This window comes from Bos indicus, chromosome 2, assembly GCF_029378745.1.
Source record: "Bos indicus isolate NIAB-ARS_2022 breed Sahiwal x Tharparkar chromosome 2, NIAB-ARS_B.indTharparkar_mat_pri_1.0, whole genome shotgun sequence".
In the NCBI taxonomy this organism is placed as follows: Eukaryota; Metazoa; Chordata; class Mammalia; order Artiodactyla; family Bovidae; genus Bos; species Bos indicus.
The window spans coordinates 133,593,391-133,617,159 of record NC_091761.1 but is presented as its reverse complement, the minus strand read 5'-3'; the positions used below and the strand labels follow the sequence as shown (position 1 = coordinate 133,617,159).

Here is a 23,769-nt window from a genome sequence, read left to right as displayed (position 1 = left end):
TGCAAAGGAATGAGAGCTGGAGGGAGGCCACGGGTGGACGGGAGGGGGGCCTGGCTGGCTCTGACACCACGCTCCGCTCCCGCTGTGTGGCACCTGCTGAATGTGGGAGAGAAGCAGCCTTAGAGTGGAGATGGGCGGTCCGCCATTATACAGATGGGAAGACTGAGGCCCCAGGGAGAAGGGATCCCCAAGGCCTCAGGAAGCAGCAGCCAGCTAGGAACTGGTCTTCAGTGCCCCGCCCAGCACTCTTGCCTCCCCTGTGGTGGCCCCTTCACCCTCTTGGGTCCAGAATTACCCTTTCTACGGTGGAGGCTCTTTTCACGTCCCTGGAGAATAGAGCTGAGTTAGGCCCTGAAAGGGTCTGGCAGGCCCCCTTCCTGGGTTTCTATGATGGCTCAAATGGGAAAGAATCCACCTGCAATGCAGGAGACACAGGAGATGGGGTTTGATCCCTGGGTCAGAAAGATCCCCTGGAGGAGGAAATGGCAATCCACTCCAGTATAATTGCCTGAGAAATCCCGTGGACAGAGGAGCCTGGTGGGCTACCGTCCATGGGGTCGCAGAGTCAGACACGACTGAGCATTCAAACTCACATATACACACAGGCCTCCTTCCTAGAGTGGAGGCTGATGAAAGAGGTGTGGGAGGCCTGGGCACAAGGCAGGTTCTACCAGGTTCCTGAGCCTGGTCCTAGGCCGACCCCTACCCCTACCTCCCTCCTTTTAAGTCACGGATGTCATAGCTCTTAAAGGGCTGAGGGATTTTAATAGTAATGATCAGATGCTAGGAGCCACTGTTTATTAACAGGTTTTTTTGGGGGGGTGGGGCGGGGGTTGTTTGCTTTTCAGCCACGTCACCTGGCACATGAGATCTTAGTTCCCCGACTAGGGATCGAACCTGCAGCCCCTGCAGTGGAAGCACCGAGACTTAACCAGCGGACCACCGGGGAAACCAGGGAAGCCCCTGTGACGCTGAACCAGTCCTTTCCCCCTTGGCTCTGGACCTTCCTGTTGACTGAGCCTGGAGAGAGTGAAAGTGAAGTTGCTCCATCTTGTCCGACTCTTTGCGACCCCATGGTCTGTAGCCCACCAGGCTCCTCTGTCCATGGAATTCTCCAGGTCAGAATAATGGAGTGGGTAGCCATTCCCTTCTCCAGGGGATCTTCCCGACCCAGGGATCAAACCCAGGTCTCCTGCACTGCAGGTGGATTTTTTACCATCTGAGCCACCAGGGAGGCCCCCATTACCAGTTTATTAAGGAACTTGGGGCCATCCTCCTACAGAATGGATCCTTCTTCTCCGATCAACAGATGAGGAAAGCAGGCTCAGCTTGGGTGCACTGACCTGCCCAACGTCACATCAGGCCCAAGTGACTGGTCTCATCCTCGAGACAGCAGCCCCCAGCCCAAGCCCCTCTCCTCCGCCCCCACTGCCGCATATGGGTCGGAGTAGCGTTTGCATCTCGAATCCATTCAGCAGTGCTGGGGTCCCACTGCAACACGGATGTGAAAACACCCAGAATCTCATCAGCAAGTGTTTCTCGAGCACTTACTATATGCCAAGCACCACCCCAAGCATTGAAGGTACAGCAGAGAGTGAAACAAGTTAAAAAAAACTCCCTTCTCCTGGGGAGACAGATAAATTAGGTAAGTCAGCAAAGACACATCCTGCCAGATTTTGATCCAGGCTGTGGGGGAGAAACAGCAGAGTCAAGACAAGGAGCCCGGGTGTACGGGGCGGAGGGTGTGGCTGGGACAGGAGGAGGCTCCGGGGGTGTGACTGAGAAGGCGGCATTTGAGCAGAGACCTAAAGGAGGCAAGGGAACAAGCCACGTGGGTGTGTCTTCCAGGCCGAGTGAGAAGCCTGTGCAAAGGCATTGAGGTGGGCCGTGGGGTCGCTGTGTTGGAGCAGCAGGCGGCCGGTGTGACTGGGGCAGGATCAGCAGAGAGGAGCAGAGGAATGAGTCAGGGAGGCCGGGCAGGGCCCTGTGGGCCCCCGCAGAACTCTGGGTTTCCCTCTGATGGATGGGAGCTGTTTCAAACAAGGAAGTGGCAAGACCTGATGCGGGCTTTGAAGGGCACTTTGGACACTGTGTAGTTAATAAACTATAGAAGTGGCCTGGGCAGAAGGCGGGAGACCCAAGAGGTGCCTCCCAGGAGCCTAGGGATGTGTCAGGCTGGATGGGTCTTCTTTGTGATCCATTTTGAAGATAAACACACCCACGCAGCTGTGAGTGAACCCACCCTCGGCTGTAGAGGAACCAGCTCCACGAAACCCTTCACTCTGGCTCCTCTGACCCCCCACGTGTTTGCACCACACACAGGGTGGAGAGTCACCCAGGCCTGCCCGGGCGGGTCACTAAGGCAGCCCCGTGCGGATGGCCTGCTTCCCCGCGGCCCCAGAGGCAGTCCTGGTGCCTCCGGAAGAAACAGCTGAAACCCTCAGCTCCTGCCCAACCCTTCATTATACAAGAGGGGAAACTGAGGCTCAGAGCAGCAAAGGGGCGTGTTGCAGTGACAGCTAAAGAGACAGCTGAGACCCTCAGTTCCTGCCCAAACCCTCATTATAAGAGAGGGGAAACTGAGGCTCAGAAGCAAAGGGGCTTGTTGTAGTGACTCAGAAGTTGGAACGGGGACCCGGTTTTCTGACTCCCTGTCCAGGGCTCTCTCTGCTCTGTGTCACCCGCCCAAGGCCTGGCCCCGAACGACTGTGGTGACAGAGGGCCTAGGGCCTGGTCAGACCCACCCGCCCTTCTCTGGAGAAGGGCGTGGATGATGCAGGACCGAGAGAAACACAGCTTTGTCCGCCAGACTCCATCCCCATCTGACTCCCTCCTGGACCGATCCAGTCTAGTCAGAATCTGAAAGGACCCAGATCTGACAGAGAGAGAGGCCGACATACTGCTGGTGTAAGAAAGGACCACTGACCTTGGCTTCGGGCCTCTAAATCAGAGACTTAACGAAGACATTCCACTCGGAAGGGAAGGACTGGCATTAACATCCTCACCACCATCACCACCACCATGACCATCACCACCACCACCACCACCACGGCAACCAACACCATCAACACCAGCTTCAGCAGTTCAATCAATACCGTCACCGTCATCACCACCACCACCATCACCATCATCACCACTGCAGCCAACACCATCACTACCACCATCACAGCACTGACACCATCGCCACCAAGAGCACCACTGCAACACAGACACTGTCCCCACTGGCACTGCCACCACATCACCACCGTCAGGACCGTCCACACCTGGCCAACCTTTCCACCGTCACCACTCAGCCGGATCTAGGTTGGGTTACCCGGGAGAGCAAACGGGACCCCCTGCAAACGACACTGAACTCAGGAATCTAGCTGGAGAGAGTGAGACTGAGTCTCGCGCCCCAGGGAGGGCCACAGGCTCAGTTAATCATCAGGGAATAGAGCTGGGAGGCCTGGAGGGACCGAGAGTTGGGATGAGCGGCGCAGTAGAAGCAGTAGCTGAGACCCCACACAGAGCAGGGTAATTCTCAAGGCTGACTAGAAGAAAGAGGGACCAGCGAGTCTGAGGAGCATGGAAATGGACTGATCATCGACCACATGGGACATCAGGGAAGGGAAGAGAGGAGCCCTTAGAGGAGCCCACTCGTGAGATGAAGGCCAGGAGGGAGTGTCTTCTTCTTCTTCTCAGAGTTGGGGTCCAGCAGGCAGGAATCCTATCCTGGGCGAAAAACAACAACATTGTAACATCATGGCTTCCCACTCTCTATCATAACGACTGCCATCACCATGGCAACCAGTCTCATGAATGACACCTTCATCACAGCTATGGACACTCTCACAGCCCCACAATTAGCTCTGCCATGATCCCAGTGTTCCTGCCCAGTAGGCCCAGTAGGCCTTCCCCGCTACTTCCCTTGCAACAGAGCTCCCAAGTGTATTTGATGGATGTGGGCTGGGTTTTCCCAGAAGCAGACCCTGAGATATGTGGGCAGGTTTACTGGGGAGAGCCCTCAGCGTGGACACCTGTGGACAGGAAGCAAAAGTGTGATTGGGTAGAGGAAGAAGCTGGATACAGAGCCAGCTCAATAAAGGCCTTGGCTGACCCCACAAGGACCTCTGAAGAGGGGATGGTTCTCTACACTCGTCCTGCACCATACCTAAAGAGGCCTGCCTTGACATTCCTCGAGATTCCCACAGCTTCCAGTCATTGCTTGCAAGCTCCCCACTGGAAGAGGGTGTGACTTTAGGCAAAACAGTTCTCTTCAGCCAGGAGCCATGTCTAGGGAGGACTGAGGACTATTGGCAAGACTGAAGGGGGATCTGGGTGATGCTTTACATGTCCACCAGAGTCCACTAAATTCCACACTCCCACCCTCCCTTGTAGCAAGGTGTGGCCAGATGGCTAAATTCTGGCCAACTTCATGTAAGAGAAAATTACGTTTGCCCCCTTCAGGTTGTTCCTGAAAAAGAGTGATCATATAATCTTCTTCCCACTTACCTTTTCACTGCTGGGTTGCAGATGTGATGATGGGAGCTGGAGCAGCCACGTTGGGCCCTGCGTGGGAGCCGCATGTAGAGTGTGGCAGAGTAGCCCACTACTTCTCAACTGCACGCCCCCAGATTGTTACCTGGCAGAGGAACAGCTTCTGCCGTGCGTAAGCATCTGGGTGTCTCTGTTGTCGCCTGCTCTCGTTGACTGTAGCTGAGGAGCCGTCGCTTACGTCACTATCCTGACAACAGTGTGACCGCTGTGTTCATCACCAGCAACACCAAGTGCGGCTCCAGCTTCAGCCCCGGCTCCGCTGCCCACTGGCTCTAAGACCCTGGACAAGTCACTACCCCTTTCTGAAAATACGTAGTTTCCTCTTCAGAAAATGCATAGTTTGTAATAGATAATTTTTTGTGCGTTGCAAGGGTGTCATAAGGATGAAACGTATGCTGTACGTGGCAGGAGCCACGTGTGTTAATATGGAAGGTTTGCCCGCTTCCACATCTCCCCACCAGCTCTGAATCTAGAGCTGACTCCTCGGTGGCAACTATTGCTTGTACTGCACAGCATCAGTACAAAGGTCACACGATGTTATCCCTACCCTAACCACCAGAAGCACCACTTCCACTTTTATTTTAGAGTCAGAAGACCGGGATTCAAATACCAACTCCATCTATTACCAGATGAGTGACTCAAGACTCCCCTGAGCCTCAATCCTCCCATCTGTAAAACGGGAATAATAACAACCCCCATGCAGAGACTATGAGAGTGAAACAGGAAGATGAGTGTAAAATGCTACACACAGCACCTGGGTCCAGGTGACACTCATGAATGGCGCCTGTTGTCACTGTCACGGCTGCTGCTTACCTCCATCAAACACCTCCAGCTCACCAACACAAGAAAGCCATGATGCAGATCCTCCCTGGGTCTGGAAATGTGCTGGGTGGGATGGGAGACCCCTCCCCTTGTGGGGGCTCATGATTCGTGTTCAAGGAAACGGCCCTGGCACTACAGTGGGCCACAACTCCAGGGCTGGGGGCAGGGACCAGGCAGAGCTCACACAGTCCAGAGTCCACAGGTGCGCAAGGCTGCCCGCCCTGAGACTGCAGGTCACAGGCAGAGGCGCTCCTGAACGCACAGGCGCATTTCAGAGATCCCGACCAAAGGGAAGTCTTGCGGTCTCTGATCAAGACAGTCCGGGTAATGGTTCAAAGCAAAATCGTGGGCATTAACCTTACACCAGGCCTGACCCTCGCTGACGGCTCAGCTCTGCACTAAGGCACCAGGTGTGACCAAGCTCCACTGATCCTCTGCAGACCTGGGGGCTTCCCTGGCACTCAAGTGGCTGAGACTCTGAGCTCCCAATGCAGAGGGCCTGGGTTCGATCCCTGACCAGGGAACTAGATCCTGCGTGTTCCAACTAGGGTTCACATGCTGCAACTAAAATCCCGCACACCACAACTTTAAAAAACCAAAATCTCACGAGCCACAGGGAAAATCCCGCACACCACAACTTTAAAAAAACCAAAAATCTCACGAGCCACGGGGGAGACCCCATGTGCCACACTGAGACCCAGCGCAGCCAAATAAATAAAGAAGTATTTTTTAAAAAATCAATCCTCTTCAGGAAGTACAGGTCTGTACTTCCACCCACGTGCTAGGAAGCCTCCTTGGCAAAACTACCTTCTCATTTCAGTTCAGTTCACTCGCTCAGTTGTGTCCGACTCTTTGCGACCCCATGAATCGCAGTACGCCAGGCCTCCCTGTCCATCACCAACTCCTGGAGTTCACTCAGACTCACGTCCATCGAGTCAGTGATGCCATCCAGCCATCTCATCCTCTGTCGTCCCCTTCTCCTTCTGCCCCCAATCCCTCCCAGCATCAGGGTCTTTTCCAAAGAGTCAACTCTTCGCATGAGGTGGCCAAAGTACTGGAGTTTCAGCTTTAGCATCATTCCTTCCAAAGAACACCCAGGACTGATCTCCTTTAGAATGGACTAGTTGGATCTCCTTGCAGTCCAAGGGACTGTCAAGAGTCTTCTCCAACACCACACTTCAAAAGCATCAATTCTTCAGTGCTCAGCTTTCTTCACAGTCCAACTCTCACATCCATACATGACCACTGGAAAAACCATAGCCTTGACTAGACGGACCTTAGCTGGCAAAGTAATGTCTTTGCTTTTCAATATGCTATCTAGGTTGGTCGTAACTTTTCTTCCAAGGAGTAATATCTTTTAATTTCATGGCTACAATCACCATCTTGAGTGATTTTGGAGCCCAAAAAAATAAAGTCTGACACTGTTTCCACTGTTTCTCCATCTATTTCCCATGAAGTGATGGGACCAGATGCCATGATCTTCGTTTTCTGAATGTTGAGCTTTAAGCCAACTTTTTCACTCTCCTCTTTCACTTTCATCGAGGCTTTTTAGTTCCTCTTCACTTTCTGCCATAAGGGTGGTGTTATCTGCATATCTGAGGTTATTGATATTTCTCCTGGCAATCTTGATTCCAGCTTGTGCTTCCTGTAGCCCAGCATTTCACATGATGTACTCTGCATGTAAGTTAAATAAGCAGGGTGACAATATACAGCCTTGACGTACTCTTTTCCCGATTTGGAACCAGTCTGTTGTTCCATGTCCAGTTCTAATTGTTGCCTCCTGACCTGCATATAGGTTTCTCAAGAGGCAGGTCAGGTGCTCTGGTATTCCCATCTCTTTCAAAATTTTCCACAGTTGATTGTGATCCACACAGTCAAAGGCTTTGGCATAATAGTCAATAAAGCAGAAATAGATGTTTTTCTGGAACTCTCTTGCTTTTTCCATGATCCAGTGGATGTTGGCAATTTGATCTCTGATTCCTCTGCCTTTTCTAAAACCAGCTTGGACATCTGGAAGTTCACAGTTCACGTATTGGTGAAGCCTGGCTTGGAGAATTTTGAGCATTACTTTACTAGCATGTGAGATGAGTGCAATTGTGTGGTAGTTTGAGCATTCTTTGGCATTGCCTTTCTTTGGGATTGGAATGAAAACTGACCTTTTCCAGTCCTGTGGCCACTGCTGAGTTTTCCAAATTTGCTGGCATATTGAGTGCAGCACTTTCACAGCATCATCTTTCAGGATTTGAAATAGCTCAACTGGAATTCCATCCCCTCCACTAGCTTTGTTCGTAGTGATGCTTTCTAAGGCCCACTGGACTTCACATTCCAGGATGTCTGGCTCTAGGTGAGTGATCACATCATCATGATTATCTGGGTTGTGAAGACCTTTTTTGTACAGTTCTTCTGTGTATTCTTGCCACCTCTTCTTAATATCTTCTGCTTCTATTAGGTCCATACCATTTCTGTCCTTTATCGAGCCCATCTTTGCATGAAATGTTCCCTTAGTATCTCTAATTTTCTTGAAGAGATCTCTAGTCTTTCCCATTCTGTTGTTTTCCTCTATTTCTTTGCACTGAAAACTGAGGAAGGCTTTCTTATCTCTTCTTGCTATTCTTTGGAACTCTGCATTCAGATGCTTATATCTTTCCTTTTCTCCTTTGCTTTTCACTTCTCTTCTTTTCACAGCTATTTGTAAGGCCTCCCCAGACAGCCATTTTTCTTTTTTGCATTTCTTTTCCATGGGGATGTTCTTGATCCCTGTCTCCTGTACAATGTCATGAACCTCCATCCATAGTTCATCAGGCACTCTGTCTATCAGATCTAGGCCCTTAAATCTATTTGTCACTTCCACTGTATAATCATAAGGGATTTGATTTAGGTCATTCCTGAATGGTCTAGTGGTTTTCCCTACTTTCTTCAATTTAAGTCTGAATTTGGCAATAAGGAGCTCATGATCTGAGCCACAGTCAGCTCCCGGTCTTGTTTTGGCTGACTGTATAGAGCTTCTCCATCTTTGGCTGCAAAGAATATAATCAATCTGATTTCTGGCTGGCACCTAATTCCACCAGGTGCAGTGTGCCACCCATTACCCTCAGTGCTCCTTTCAGACAAAGAGTGACTTTTGCCTCTTATGAATTTATTCTGTGAGGTTTTCCCTACAGCAGGGTGGGTCAGGAGGGATCTGACAGATGATGAGGGTACCGAAAGGGGAAGGGAGCATTCTAATGACAGTTTGAAAAGCTCACCGTTTTGCCACAATCTGAAAACAAACTGAGACAAGACATCTGGGTAATGACCAACCTAGACAGCATATTAGAAAGCAGAGACATTACTTTGCCAAGAAAGGTCCATCTAGTCAAGGCTATGGTTTTTCCAGTAGTAATGTATGGATGTGAGAGTTGGACTACAAAGAAAGCTAAACGCCGAAGAATTTATGCTTATGAACTGTGGTGTTGGAGAAGACTCTTGAGAGCCCCTTGGACTGCAAGGAGATCCAACGAGTCCATCCTAAAGGAAATCAGTCCTGAATATTCATTGGAAGGACTGATGCTGAAGCTCCAAAGCTTTGGCAACCTGATGCGAAGAGCTGACTCATCTGAAAAGACCCTGATGCTGGAAAAGATTGAAGGCGGGAGGAGAAGGGGACGACAGAGGGTGAGATGGTTGGACGGCATCACCGACTCAATGGACATGAGTTTGAGCAAACTCTGGGAGTTGGTGATGGACAGGGAGGCCTGGCGTGCTGCAGTCCACGGGGTCATAAAGAGTCGGACACGACTGAGCGACTGCTGAACTGAACGACAGTCTCCGCCTCCACATCTCCTTGCCCGTCCATTGGCCGTAATCATGGCCGTTATGTGATCCGTCAGTGTCAGGCCGGGTCATGTGACTTCCTCTGGCCAATGAAATGTGACCACTGCAAACAGAGGCAGGCTGTGCTTTCTGCCTCAGCTGCTCCCTCTGCCGTGAGAGTTGCCTTTTTCAAAGCAGGCTTGCTCCTTCAGCCTGGATCCTGAAAATAAGATACCCGGAGAAGAGCTGAGACCAGCCCACAGCTCCCTCGTAATGCGAGAAGGAAAGAAATCTTTACTTTTGTAAACCATTTTGTAAATCTTTACAAATCACTTTGTAAATCTTGGCTTCTGTAAATCCAGGGAATGCTTGTCACGTAGCATAATCCAGCAAACACTGACTAATACAACAGCTAGCCTTTCTATAGCAATTACCATGGGCGAGGCACAGTCTGCATACATAACCTGTATTATCTCATTTGACGCCCACAGCAACCTTGATAAGATGGTTCCTATTATTGTGTTGGCCAAAAAGTTCATTCATGTGGCTTTTTCCATCATGTCTTACAGAAAACCCAAATGAATGTTTTGGCCAACCCAATGTATTAGCCTTGTCTCACAGATGAGGGTGGTAAAGCTCTGACACATTAAGTGTCACATCCAGGTTTGTAATGGGCAAAGCTGGGATCCAAACGGAATCCATCCACCTTGAATGACACAGGATGGCTTTTCTCCCATTTTACAGATGGTGAAGCTGAGGCTCTGAGGGGAGACCACACTTGCCCAAAGTCACACGACTGGAGCCAGTCCCTTTACATCATGGGGCCCACTGCAACTCAGGCAGGGGGTGAGGACCGAGGTCTCCCCTCTTTGAGTCCGTAGCCTCCCACCGGGTGCCTTGCCAGGGCAGGACCGCTGGCTCTCGGATACCCCCAGTCACAGTGATGCTGGGATGCCACCCTCCATGAGCCCTTCCCTCCCCGTGAAGCCCACGCTTACGTTTCAGGAGCCCAGGCGCCCCTCCTGCGCACAGCGGCTGCGAACAGCGCATCTGCCCAGGCTCTTCAAAGCCTTTTGACACTTGCTAATATCCTGCCGCTTCTGTGCACCGCAGGTCTGGTTTGCATTAGCACCTCAGGCCCCGCGGTGGTCAACACAGGCCCTGGGCTCCATCCAGAAAGTGTCAGACTCTGCTGGGGCTCTTCTGACTACTTATCTGACGTGGAACATCGAATGGTTTGATCTGCCAATTAGGCACCCCCGGAGCTGCTAACTGGAAGCAGATGGGCCCGTGTATTACCATGTGGAAAACTCCGCACGCCTGTCTTCCCGGCCGAAGGGGCGTGTGGGGCCCGGCGCTCCTCTCTGGCCCGCCCCACAGCCCTCGACGGCGGCAGGCTGTGTGGCCTCCTGGGGGAGTCCCGGGGTGTGTGCCGGGGGTGTGAGCTTCAGGGAGAGTCAGTCTCATCCCCCGCTCCCAGAGAACCGGAGAGAGTCCGCTTCTGGTTACATGTGGAGCCAAGGGGTGGCCCACCCTTGTGCTCTCAACCCCAGAGCATCACAAGCCTCTGCCAGTGCCCTCCAGCAGGGCCCAGGAGACCTGCATGCAGCGGGTCAGCGCCGGGCACCGGGCTGGGCCCCGAGCCTGCCCAGAGCAAGCAGGGATATGAATGCCTTCTGGGGCCCCTTCTGACCCTTAGGTGGCCTGGACCCACCCACCCACAGCTTCCCCAGCCTGTGGCCGCCTGAACCAGGAGCCCCTCATGCCCCCGGGGCCAGGCCAGCCCCCAGGAGCCCTCGGACGGCCCCACGTCCCCGGCCGCCTCGGGCTCAGCCGCGTCTACGCTCACCAGGACACGCTTCTCAAAGGGCCTCCCTGCCTCCTCTCTCAGAGCATGGGGCCCGCCCCCTCCCTTCAGAAGCCCAGCAAGCCCCGCTCTTCGGTCCAAGCCCAGGCGCCCTACACCCACTGGGCTCTGCCAGGCGTCCTGCTGAGAGCGCCACAGCACAGCGCGCATCACCCTCACGCGGCCCCAGGACCGGCCCCCCAGTCACAGGAGAGGACTGACCCGGGGGCTCACTGCGGGGCAGGCTGCCTGCTCTGCCTCTCTAGGCCTGAGTCTCTGTCTCTCTCCCACCCCTCCCCCTCCTCCCTCCTGTCTTCTGTCTTCTCAGTCTCTCTCTCCTCTCCCTGCCCTCAGCCCCTTCCCCCCCACCCCACAGCTCACCTCCCACTCTCAAGCCCGGCTCATCTCCCCTATCCCCATTTCGGGCCTGCCCGCCCTCCAAGCCTGCCTCGCCTGGCCGGCCGCAGAGAAAACTTGGCCCCTGGAGATGAAATTGGACAGGTGAGCAGGGTCCGGACTTTGAGGGGTCTGATTGGCACACAAAGCGGGTGGAGCATGACTGTACGTCACTCAGTCGGCCAGAGTGTGGATTTAGGGGAGGATTACAGGGACCTTGGGCTTCCCTTGTAGCTCAATCAGTAAAGGATCTGCCTGCAGTGCAGGAGACCTGGGTTTGATCGCTGGGTCGGGAAGATCCCTGGAGAAGGAAATGGAAACCCACTCCAGTATCCTTGCCTGGAAAATCTCCTCCTGGGACAGAGGAGCCTGGTGGGCTGCAGTCCATGGGGTCGAAAAGAGTTGGACACGACTGAGTGACTAACACTGCAGGGGCCTTGGAGAGGGAAGTTGAAGAGGTCCTCACGGAGAGAGGGTCATGGGTCAGAGAGTAAGGAGGGGACCCAAGGAGAGGTCCGCTCGGTGGTCACAAGCAGGTCCTACGAGCCATCGGGAACCTTTGCCTATTTATCTGTTTCTCTTCATTCATTCGTTCGTTCTTGGCTGTGACGGGTCTTCGTTGCCGCGTGCGGGCTCGCTCTGGTTGCAGCAAGCACGGACTCCTCTCCTTTGAGGTGCGTGTGCTTCTCACAGTGGGGGCTTCTCTAGTCGGCGAGCACAGGCTCTAGGGTACTTGGGCTTCAGCGGTCACAGTGCATGGACTTAGCTACCCTGTGGCACGTGAGGTCTTCCCGGACCAGGGATTGAACCCATGTTCACAGCATCGGCAGGCAGATTCCTAACCACTGGACCCAGGGAAGTTCTAGGTAAGAAATTTTAGACCAAAAAAAAAAAAGAAAAAGAGACAATCCAGGGAGGACACAAGAGCTGTACCCCCTCAATTACTCCTTGAACCCAAACCCTAGCTCCCACACTTACGAGCTGGTGACCCTGAGCAATTTAAAACTCAACATCTCTGAGCTTCAGTTTCCTCTTCAGGAGGGTAAGGATGCTTTGGGTTACAAGGGGCAGAAACCCAACTCAGACCATCTTGAACGATAATGGACTTAAATGGACTCATGAAATGGGAGATCTCAGAGGCGGGGCTGCCTGTAGGCAAGATCCACCATCTCAACAATTTCCAAGGACCCAGTTTTTGCATCCTTCCACTTGGCCTCTAAGGCTGACTTGCCTTGCAGTCCTGCAAGAAATTCCCCCGGCTCCCGGGTCGACAGCCTTGCTGGCTCCTAAAGAAAGACTGTCCCAGCAAATGTCCTAAGGGTCATTCTGATTGGACCAATCCAGGTCATGCGTCCACCCCAGAGCCAATCCCTGCAGCCAGGGGAAGGGTGTGTGTGGATTGGTTGGCCTGAGTCACCCGCTCCGTCCTCCAGAGCCAGGACACAGTCAGCTTCCCTAGAACCACACAGAGCTCCCTTGGGAGTCCAGGGGCTGCCAGGGAGGGAGAAGGGGAGGGATGCTGGGAGGTATCCGAGGTGGCCAGCGAGGGTCACTGGTACCCATCAGGCAGGGTCATCATGGGGATTAGAAATAACACGTATGAAGCACATAACGCCCAGGAGGTGCTCCTTCAGAGGCCATTCTTTTTGCTATTATATATGAAAGACCTTCATGAGAAAAAGGAATGAGTCTAATGTGTGGTCCCAAAGGATAAAACTAGCAACCATCGATGTTTTGAAATCCCAGAGAGCTGGGTTTTCATTCACTCTAAGAAGAATTTTCTAACAACTAGCATTGTCCTCAATGGGCCTCCCATCACTGGAGGGGAACAAGCAGGGATTAAGATCTCAGCTTGGGGTAGCTACAGAAGGCGGTGAGCAGCAGATGCCTCTGAGGTTGGGGTGATTCCAGGATTCTCTCTCTAATGGTGGTCTAGAAGGCAGAACCAGGAAAAATGAGGTCATTATCTCTTAGAAGTGTTTAAACCAAAGCGTCAGAAGCTTGTGAGAAAAGAGAATTAAGAGCTTAAAACTCCCTGAGCCCCTGACAAGCTGGTCCCCAGGGCGAGGAGGCCAAGACTTAGACACATCCGTGAACAGACTGTGCAGAGCCGCTCCCTGGAAGCTCAGGGCCCTAAGTGGGCTCAACCGAGATGCTGGGCTCCCACTGGAGGCGAGTGGAGGGGACAGAGAAGGGATGGTCACGCTGACGGTCCATCCCTGGGTCTTCTCCCCACAGTCTCCAGCCCTCAAGCTGAGCCCCAGGAATATGGGCAGAGAAGGCCGGTCACAGAGGTGAGGGGCAGCCCCAGGCAGCCTGAGGAGAGGGGAAGCCAGCCCATGCAGGGGACACAGCAGTGGCCAGCGGGGAAGATGAGGTCAGGGTCCCCCACACCTAGCCCCTTCCACACCTGGTCCTGACAACCAGCCACCTGTTCCCTTCACCCATCCTTCGCTCTGCAGCCTGCCCACCTCCCCCCCGATTCCTCCCCACCCCAACTCAAACTTCCTGCCTTCCCAAGCTTCTCTGTCCTTCAAAGCACTTTTCAAATGTCAGCTTCCCCCAAGGTCTTCCCTGGTCACTACATTCACAAGCCATCTCCCTAAACTTTGAAGCCCCCACCCTCCAGCACACCAATGTGCCCCCCGACCCCAGCCTACATGATAAGGTTCCCCTCCACCAGCGTTCCAGGCAGGGCGCCCTGGGTCTCACTGCACAGAAGGTCACATTCCAGGGGTGAGCTGTGTGGGGTTGGGGACATTTCATAGTCTCTTTGAGTCTCCTTTTTTCCCATCTGGGACCCATCCCAACCCGCGGATCAAACTCCAGTCTCTTACATCCCTGCACTGGTAGTTGGGTTCTTTACCACTCGTGCCCCCTGGGAAGCCCGTACACCATGGGCACCAGGGTATAAAAAGGGAGCACAGCTTTATTTTGTCCCTGACGGTTCTGGCGACGTGGATTTGCAATGCTTGGCATTTACTGTGTGCCTAATATATGCACTGGGGCTTCCCAGGTGGCTTAGTGGTTAAGAATCTGCCTGCCAATGCAGAAGCCGCAGGAGATGCAGGTTCAATCTCTGGGTCGGGAAGATTCCCTGGAGGAGGGCATGGCAACCCACTCCAGTATTCTTGCCTGGAGAACCCCCATGGACAGAGGGGCCTGGTGGGCTAGCGACCATGGGGTCACAAAGAGTCAAACGAGACTGAAGCGACTTAGCACACACGCACACACCCACAGTAGCAACGCTGGGACTGAAACCAAGATCTCCGATTCCACGTCTCTGTTCTCAGGGGACCTCTGGAAAACAAGGAGGAAACTCATCTGTTTCACCCAAGTAAGGTTTACTCACAAGCATTTATGTGCTCAGCTGTACTCAGAGATAACAGAAAGGCTGGGCCCTCAAGCTCCGGGAGAATCTGGGGGATGAGACTCGGACACACGGACAGCGAGTGAGCGAGGCCAGGTGGTATTTTCTGAGCTCCCATCCGCCCCTCGCTAACCCCAGCCCAGCCCACCAGCAGGCTTCCCTTCACCAGGAGTCAGCAGCCGGAACCTGCAGGAGCCCACCGTGACCACCAGATGGCGGCTGCAGGCTGCCAAGCTGGACTCCGTCCTTGGAAGCCGGTAGGTCACCTTGGGTGGTTTTCTAGGATGGAGTACAGCACCTGGCAAGCTAAACAGCTCGAGGGAAAGAGATAAAGGGCAAATGTACTTAAGCATCCATCACTGGGTGGGCAAAGATGGCCAGGACGCACAGAAGCCTGGAGGGACAGCCCATCAGAGACCAGGCCCAGGCAGCAACAGGCGAGGGTGGCTCCCCTGCCACCACCTGGCTCCATCTGGAGTTGAGTGAGCCCCCTGGCCTCCGCCTCCCGACGCTGAGCCCCACGTCCCAGAGGGCAGACAGTGGAGCCCTAGTCCTTCCGCATGGTGTAGCCCTGAATCACACTGTTGAAGTAAGCCGGCGTGTTGCGCTCCGGGTAGAAGAGAATCATGTAACACTTGGGGCCGAAGTAGCCCAGGCTGATGCCCAGGAGGTTCAGCACGGTGACCAGGAGGTCTAGGATGGTGACCAGCACGCCATTGTAGACGGCCATGAAGGTGCAGAGGAAGACGGAGGAGGAGAAGTAGAAGGTCATGCAGAAGGTGATGAACTTGGCCTCATTGTAGTTGGTGGGCAGCTCCTTGCCGGTGTAGGCGAAGCCGAAGCCCAGCAGGGACAGGAGCAGGTCCAGGCTGGTGTTGACCAGCAGCCCCCGGTGGTAGTTGGGGTTGCAGGACAAGATCATGATCCTGGGGTCATCGGGGTCCACGCGAGTGGTGGGCATGGTGGTCGTGGCCAGGACGCTGCTGGCCACAATGACCAACTTGAGCATCACGACGCACGCCACAAAGACATAGGGCCCGTGGTAGCGGCCCCAGCAGCCGTAGGCGCGCGGGAGGCGCCGGGCCATCTTGAAGACGCAGACGATCTGGAAGGAGCGCACGGTGATGCAGGAGATGCAGATGGTGAAGCAGAGCGTGAAGAAGGCCTGGCGGAAGATGCAGGACCACACCGTGGGTGGCCCCACGTACACGGGCACCGCCGTGTACGCCATCAGCAGCGGCGCCAGCATCAGGAAGCACATGGGCCCGCCCGCCGAGCGGACCACGGGCGTCCGAACGTGCCTCCAGAAGATGATCACGATGGCCAGGGTGCTGAGGAAGCCCAGGGAGGCCAGCATGACCACGACGATGGTGGGGGCCTCGTCCCATTCGAGGAAGGCCAGCTGCCGCTTGAAGCAGGAGGTGTCTTTCCTGTGGGACCACTCGGAGCTTGGGCAGGGCTGGCAATCAAATTCATCTGCAAGAGCCCAGGGCAGCTCCTGTCAGCTAAACACGCCTTCTCAGCGTCCACCTTCTCCAGGGCTGCACCAGGCCTGGTCCCCATCGGAGGGAGACAGAGCTACGGGCCACCAATGCTCACTGAGTCCCTGACACCCCCTGGCTCATCAACCCCTCACAGCAACCCCATTTCACAGATGAGGAAACTGAGGGTCAGCCAGTTAAAGTCACAAAGCCAGGAGAGTTACAGAGGCAGGATTTGAACTAAGGTCTCCTTGACTCACTCAGTTGGTAAAGAATCTGCCTGCAGTGCAGGAGACCCCAGTTCAATTTCTGGGTCGGGAAGATCTGCTGAAGAAGGGATAGGCTACCCACTCCAGTATTCTTGGGCTTCCCTGTTGGCTCAGCTGGTAAAGAATCCGCCGGCAATGCGGGAGACCCGGGTTCAATCCCTGGGTTGGGAAGATCCCCTGGAGAAGGGACAGGCTACCCACTCCAGTATTCTGGCCTGGAGAGTTCCATGGACTGTACAGTCCATGGGGTTGCAAGGAGTCGAACACGACTAGCGACTTTCACTGACTCCTGGACTCAGCCTAACAACTGTAATCTTTCTTTCCAAGATCTCAGCCTCTGGTGGGAGATATACAGTCCTCAGTCCTTGGACACCTGTGTCCCCGGGGAGACTGCCAAGACTCTGCAAAGGGGAAAGGCCTGAGGGAGACCCCCTCAGGGCAGGGCAGGTGCAGGGCCCGTGTGTGGGCCCTGGAGTCATACCTAAGGTTTGGTTGAGGAAGGTGCCCGGGAGGCAGTCAATACACTCGAAGCAGCAGGGGTGCAGGCCCACCGGCTTTTTCTTCTGCCCAGGTTGGCAGCTTCTGGAGCACATAGACACAGGGATCTGGGGGGCGGAGGGCAGAAGACCCTGAGTCCTCCTTCCCGCTCTCTGGAGACCCCTCCTCTCCCATCTCATCCCCAGAAGGATGCTCCCAGGAGGGAAACTGGGCCCTGTTGAGGAGGGGCAGGTGCCAGGACTGCGGCTGGAACTGGACCGTCATAGAGACGCTCTTAGCTTTGCCCAGCAAAGACCTAATCTACCTTCTTCAGGACACAGCACTCAGCTGCTGAGATGGAGACCTTCTGAGGTTGCTGAGTGAACAGTGTGTGACTCTGGAGCTCCTAGAAGTCCTCTTATTTCTGGGGGGGGTGGGGGGGAGGTGGAGAACTTGCCTGAGGAAGGATCTGGGAGATGGAGAGAATGAGACCCTGGATCCAGCCTTGCGTGAAGCCTCACGGTCAACCCTGGAGTCTTCCATGATGCAAGGCAATAAGTTAACTTTTTATTTATATCATTTTCTGTCACTTGCCACCAGGAGTCCTACTTAATGCAGCTTTATGGAGGGGCAGGGTTGTCTGGAGAACAAGAGCCAGCAGGCAGTGGCCACGTCTATAGGTTTTACTGCTGTATTCCTTAGAACAGAGGAGGCCGCCAATGACTGTTCGTTAAGTGAATGAATTACAAGTAGAGGAAACAGTAAGAGCAAGGGGGTGGACGAGAGGCAGGGGTTGGCATTTTCAGAAAGAGGGTGTGTCTAAGCCTGGCTGAAGCCAGGATGCTCTGGGAGAGGGTGGGGAGAATGGGAGGTTGGACTAAGACACTAAAAATGTAGGGTCAAGGGGCCTCAGCCATGCACGCTTCTTGAGTGGGGAGTGGCCTGATTAGATTCGGGTTGTATAAAAATTATCCTGGCTGCGCGGCACTGGAGCGGCAAGCGGCCAAGAGGAGCTACCCCATGTCCAAGGTCAGTTGCAGTGGCTGCGCTTTGCTGGAGCAGCCGTGGAGAGATACCCCACCTCCAAGGTAAGACAAACTCCAGTAAGACAGTAGGCACTGAGAGAGGGCATCAGAGGGGCAGACAGACTGAAACCACAATCACAGAAAACTAGCCAATCTGATCACATGGACCACAGCCTTGTCTAACTCAATGAAACTCAGCCAGGCCATGTGGGGCCACCCAAGATGGACGGGTCATGGTGGAGAGGTCAGACAGAATGTGGTCCACTGGAGAAGGGAATGGCAAACCACTTCAGTATTCTTGCCTTGAGAACCCCATGAACAGTATGAAAAGGCAAAATGATAGGATACTGAAAGAGGAACTCCCCAGGTCAGTAGGTGCCCAATATGCTACTGGAGATCAGTGGAGAAATAACTCCAGAAAGAATGAAGGGATGGAGCCAAAGCAAAAGAAGCAAGGTCCGATGCTGTAAAGAGCAATATTGCACAGGAACCTGGAATGTTAGGTCCATGAATCAAGGCAAATAGGAAGTGGTCAAACAGGAGATGACAAGAGTGAATGTCAACATTCTAGGAATCAGCGAACTAAAATGGACTGGAATGGGTGAATTTAACTCAGATGACCATTATATCTACTATTGTGGGCAGGAGCCCTTAGAAGAAATGGAGTAGCCATCATAGACTACAAAAGAGTCCAAAATGCAGTACTTGGATGCAATCTCAAAAACGACAGAATGATCTCTGTTTGTTTCCAAGGCAAACCATTCAATATCACAGTAATCCAAGTCTATGCGCCAATCAGTAACGCTGAAGAAGTTGAAGCTGAATGGTTCTATGAAGACCTACAAGACCTTTTAGAACTAACACCCCAAAAAAGACATCTTTTTCATTATAGGGGACTGGAATGCAAAAGTAGGAAGTCAAGAAATACCTGGAGTAACAGGCAATGGCCTTGGGGTACAGAATGAAGCAGGGCAAAGGCTAATAGAGTTTTGCCAAGAGAATGCACTAGTCATAGCCAACACCCTCTTCCAACAACACAAGAGAAGACTCTATACATGGACATCACCAGGTGGCCAACACCGAAATCAGATTGATTATATTCTTTGCAGCCAAAGATGGAGAAGCTCTATACAGTCAGCAAAAACAAGACCGGGAGCTGACTGTGGCTCAGATCATGAACTCCTTATTGCCAAATTCAGACTTAAATTGAAGAAAGTAGGGTAGACCACTAGACTATTCAGGTATGACCTAAATCAAACCCCTTATGATTATACAGTGGAAGTGAGAAATAGATTTAAGGGACTAGATCTGATAGATAGAGTGCCTGATGAACTATGGAATGAGGTTCGTGACACTGTACAGGAGACAGGGAGCAAGACCATCCCCAAGAAAAATAAATGCATAAAAGCAAAATGGCTGTCTGAGGAGGCCTTACAAATAGCTGTGAAAAGAAGAGAAGCAAAAAGCAAAGGAGAAAAGGAAAGATATGAGCATCTGAATGCAGAGTTCCAAAGAATAGCAAGAAGAGATAAGAAAGCCTTCCTCAGTTTTCAGTGCAAAGAAATAAGAGGAAAATAATAGAATAGGAAAGACTGGATATCTCTTCAAGAAAATTAGAGATACCAAGGGAACATTTCATGCAAAGATGGGCAGAATAAAAGACAGAAATTGTATGGACCTAACAGAAGCAGAAGATATTAAGAAGAGGTAGAAAGAATACACAGAAGAACTATACAGAAAAGATCATGATCCAGATAATCATGATGGTGTGATCACTGACCTAGAGCCAGACATCCTGGAATGTGAAGTCAAGTGGGCCTTAGGAAGCATCACTACAAACAAAGCTAGTGGAGGTGACTGAATTCCAACTGAGTTATTTCAAATCCTAAACGATGATGCTGTGAAAGTACTGCACTCAATATGTCAGCAAATTTGGAAAACTCAGCAGTAGCCACAGGACTGGAAAAGGTCAGTTTTCATTCCAATCCCAAAGAAAGGCAATGCCAAAGAATGCGGAAACTACCGCACAATTGCACTCATCTAACATGCTAGCAAAGTAATGCTCAAAATTCTCCAAGCTGGGCTTCAACAGTACGTGAACCGTGAACTTCCAGATGTTCAAGCCGGATTTAGAAAAGGCAGAGGAACCAGAGATCAAATTGCCAACATCCACTGGATCATCGAAAAAACAAGAAAGTTCCAGAAAAACATCTATTTCTACTTTGTTGACTATGCACTAACCCTTTGACTGTGTGGATCACAATAAACTGTGGAAAATTCTTCAACAGATGGGAATACCAGACCACCTGACCTGCCTCTTGAGAAATCTGTATGCAGTCTGGAAGCAACAGTTAGAACTGGACATGGAACAACAGACTGGTTCCAAATAGGAAAAGGAGTACATCAAGGCTGTACACTGTCACCCTGCTTATTTAACTTATATGCAGAGTACATCATGAGAAACGCTGGGGCTGGAAGAAGCACAAGCTGGAATCAAGATTGCCATGAGAAATATCAATAACCTCAGATATGCAGATGACATCACTCTTATGGCAGAAAGTGAAGAAGAACTAAAGCATCTCTTGATGAAAGTGAAAGTGGAGAGTGAAAAAGTTGGCTTAAAGCTCAACATTCAGAAACCTAAGGTCATGGCATCTGGTCCCATCACCTCATGGCAAATAGATGGGGAAACAGTGGCTGACTTTATTTTGGGGGGCTCCAAAATCACTGCAGATAGTGATTGCAGCCATGAAATTAAAAGACGCTTACTCATTGGAAGGAAATTTATGACCAACCTAGACAGTATATTAAAAAGCAGAGACATTACTTTGCCAACAAAGGTCCATCTAGTCAAAGCAATGGTTTTTCCAGTAGTCGTGGATGTGAGAGTTGGACTATAAAGAAAGCTGAGTGCCGAAGAACTGATGCTTTTGAACTGTGGTGTCGGAGAAGACTCTTGAGAGTCCCTTGGACTGCAAGGAGATCCAACCAGTCCATCCTAAAGGAGATCAGTCCTGGGTGTTCATTGGAAGGACTGATGTTGAAGCTGAAACTCCAATACTTTGGCCACCTGATGCGAAGAGCTGACTCATTTGAAAAGACCCTGATGCTGGGAAAGATTGAGGGCAGGAGGAGAAGGGGACAGCAGAGGATGAGATGTTTGGATGGCATCACTGACGCAACTGACATGAGTTTGAGTAAACTCCGGGAGTTGGTGATGGACAGGGTGGCCTGGCGTGCTGCAGTCCATGGGGTCACGAAGAGTCGGGCATGACTGAGCGATTAAGCAACAACAGCATCTATTTTCCGGGATTAGCATGAGAGTTGAAGTCTTCAATCCACGCATGTCCTGAGCCCCTTGGCCCTGAGGAGCCAGAAAGCCCTGAACGTGGGCAGTTCTCCGTCAGGGAAGAAGGCCAGGACCCCAGACGATACACCCACTCATAGAGACGCCCCCACTTATCAATAATGAACCCGGGTCAAAGGGCCCTCCCACCCCAGCTCCAGCCCTGGGGCCCCGCCCCAGGCCCCGCCCCCAGGCCCCAGGACCCTCCCACCCCAGCTCCAGCCCTGGGGCCCCGCCCCAGGCCCCGACTCCAGGCCCCCTGAGGCTGACCGTGTTGTTGGGGGTGTTCCAGGAGATGTCATGGATGTGCTTCAGCTGCCGCTTGGATGGCTGGTAGGAGGCGACGCTCCGAAAAGGGTTCTGGCTCAGGTCCCATTGCCACTGGATGATCTCCAGGTGCAGGGACAGGTCCCCTTGCTCGTTGAAGAAGATTTGGTGGCCCAGGAGGGTGAAGTTGACCTTCCTGATCTCCAGAAGCAGCTAGAGGGGCCCGAGGGAAGGGAAGTGGAGCTGGCATCAGAGGTCAGGCCAGACCCCGGAAAAATTCTACCAGCCCATGGGCCTTGATTTCCATGTCTATAAAACGGGGCTGATAAAACTGCAAAAGCGTGGCGGTCTGGAGGCAGTGGCTGAGAGATCTGACTTAGAGCCAGATACGCCGGGGTTTTCGCAGCCCATCTACCTCCTGCTGTGAGGCCTTGGACCTATCACTTAACCTCTATAAACCCGATTCCTCTTCGGCAAAGCGGGAGTCAAGAAAGCCTGATCTTCTGGGCTCTGAAGCAATCAGTGAGTGAATCTCCACTAGAGGCTCAGAACAGTGCCTGGAAAATAGTCAGCACTCACCTCCTAGGAGACGCCAATATGATTCCTTTTCCCTGGAAGTCATTTTGGCCATCCCTCTGTGACCCAATACCTGGGGTTTAGAGTCCATTGCCTCTTCCACCTGCCTGGATCTTCCCTGCCCCCCTGGGTCCTGCCTGCCACCCCACACTTTGGAGCTAACTCTCGTTAGGAGAGGATAAAGATGGGGGTGGGAGGTGGCTGAGCAACAGAGTGGGCAGAGTTTCCAAACTGTGAGAAAGCCAGTGAACTGTTTAAGCAGAGATGTCTGACAGTGGGCAGAAAGTGTACATCTCTGGTCTGCATCTCCTCTGCCCGGCTAGGTCCTCAGTGAACCCTTCTCTGCTTTCCGAAGGCGCATGGCAGAATGCGCCTATGCACATGTGTAAACCAGGAACGCACAGCTTTCAATTCCAGGTCTGAATCAAGGTGAGGTAGAACTGGAACAAGAAGATCAATAAACCTGAGAGCTGATGGGACGCTACAAGCCCAGCCTCAGCGCCTTCACCCTGGTGAGGCTGTGTGGGGAACTGGGGCTCCCGCTGCCTGCCGAGATTCCTGCTAGAGAATGTCACCCAAATCTTGGTCCCAGGACAGATTCTCGTGGATGGGGATGATTAATTTTTAACAAAGGCATTCTGTTTTGTCACCACGAAGGACTCCTATGTGCCTGGAGGCAGGGCGTGCGCCCTGGTCTCTTCCACTCACTTGCCCAGAACCTCACCAGAAGGTGAGGCCGGAGCTGAGCGCTGAGCGCTTGGTGGTCTCCATGACAACCACGGACTCTGCGCCTGCTCCCTGAGGCCCTGGTACCCTGCGGGCCGGACCTCACCTGCCAAGGGTAGACCACATCCCTGCGGCAGCCGCTCTGGTTGCAGCCCAGGAGACTGTGCAGCGCGTGCGCCACGGCGTAGACGGAGGAGTACACGCTGTAGACCACGCGCTCGCCGGAGAGCGTGAGGATGCTGTTGAAGGACTCGGTGGTGTTCAGACAGGTGTCGCACTCCTGGTTGCAGTTGGCACTGCTCCTGTTGAGCGCGGGCCGACCCACCTGGGAGCGGCGCACGCGGAACTCGCTGAAGCCCGGGATGGGCACGTTTTGGGTGGTGATGCCCAGGAAGGTGCCGGCGCGCTGCAGCTCGGTGAGGTTGTGCAGCACCGGGTCGATGGCCCAGGACTCGGAGGCGATCCACACGGCGCCCGTTAAGTTCTGGCGCAGCACCTCGCGGAAGAAGTTGTGCAGGGCAAGCTCCGGCGAAAACACCACCACGACGCGCGCCGTGCTCTGCTGCAGCTTGCCCACAATGGCCTCCAGACGCTCCTGGTCCTGCGGCGTCATGGTCTGGTTGGGCTGCGGCGTAGGCAGCGTCTCCTGGAAGGCGATGCAGATGTCACCGTGCGCCAGGCGCTGGCTGAGCAGGTGGCTGTTCTCGCGGCCGTAGTCGTCGCCGCTGGCCAGCACGACGATCCAATTCCAGCGGAAGTGCAGCAGCATCTGCACTATGGCCTCCGTCTGGTGATCCGCGCCCGGCACGGTGCGTAGCACCGCGGGGAACCTGCCCTTGT

The 23,769-nt window shown here is 53.2% G+C and overlaps 1 protein-coding gene across 1 annotated transcript in view; it reads right to left on the bottom strand.

Annotated features, from left to right (window-relative positions):
* Positions 1–14,773: 14,773 nt before the first annotated feature.
* TAS1R2 (taste 1 receptor member 2) overlaps positions 14,774–23,769 on the bottom strand; it is a 14,388-nt gene continuing 5,392 nt past the window's right edge. The window contains exons 3-6 of the mRNA XM_070801090.1: positions 23,036–23,769; positions 21,631–21,840; positions 16,994–17,117; positions 14,774–16,238 (exon numbers count right to left, since the gene is read on the bottom strand). The exon at positions 23,036–23,769 is cut by the window's right edge and continues 34 nt beyond it. Coding sequence (XP_070657191.1) covers positions 15,310–16,238; positions 16,994–17,117; positions 21,631–21,840; positions 23,036–23,769 — 1,997 coding nt within the window. The 3' untranslated portion in view covers positions 14,774–15,309. The remainder of the gene's footprint in view (positions 16,239–16,993; positions 17,118–21,630; positions 21,841–23,035) is intronic.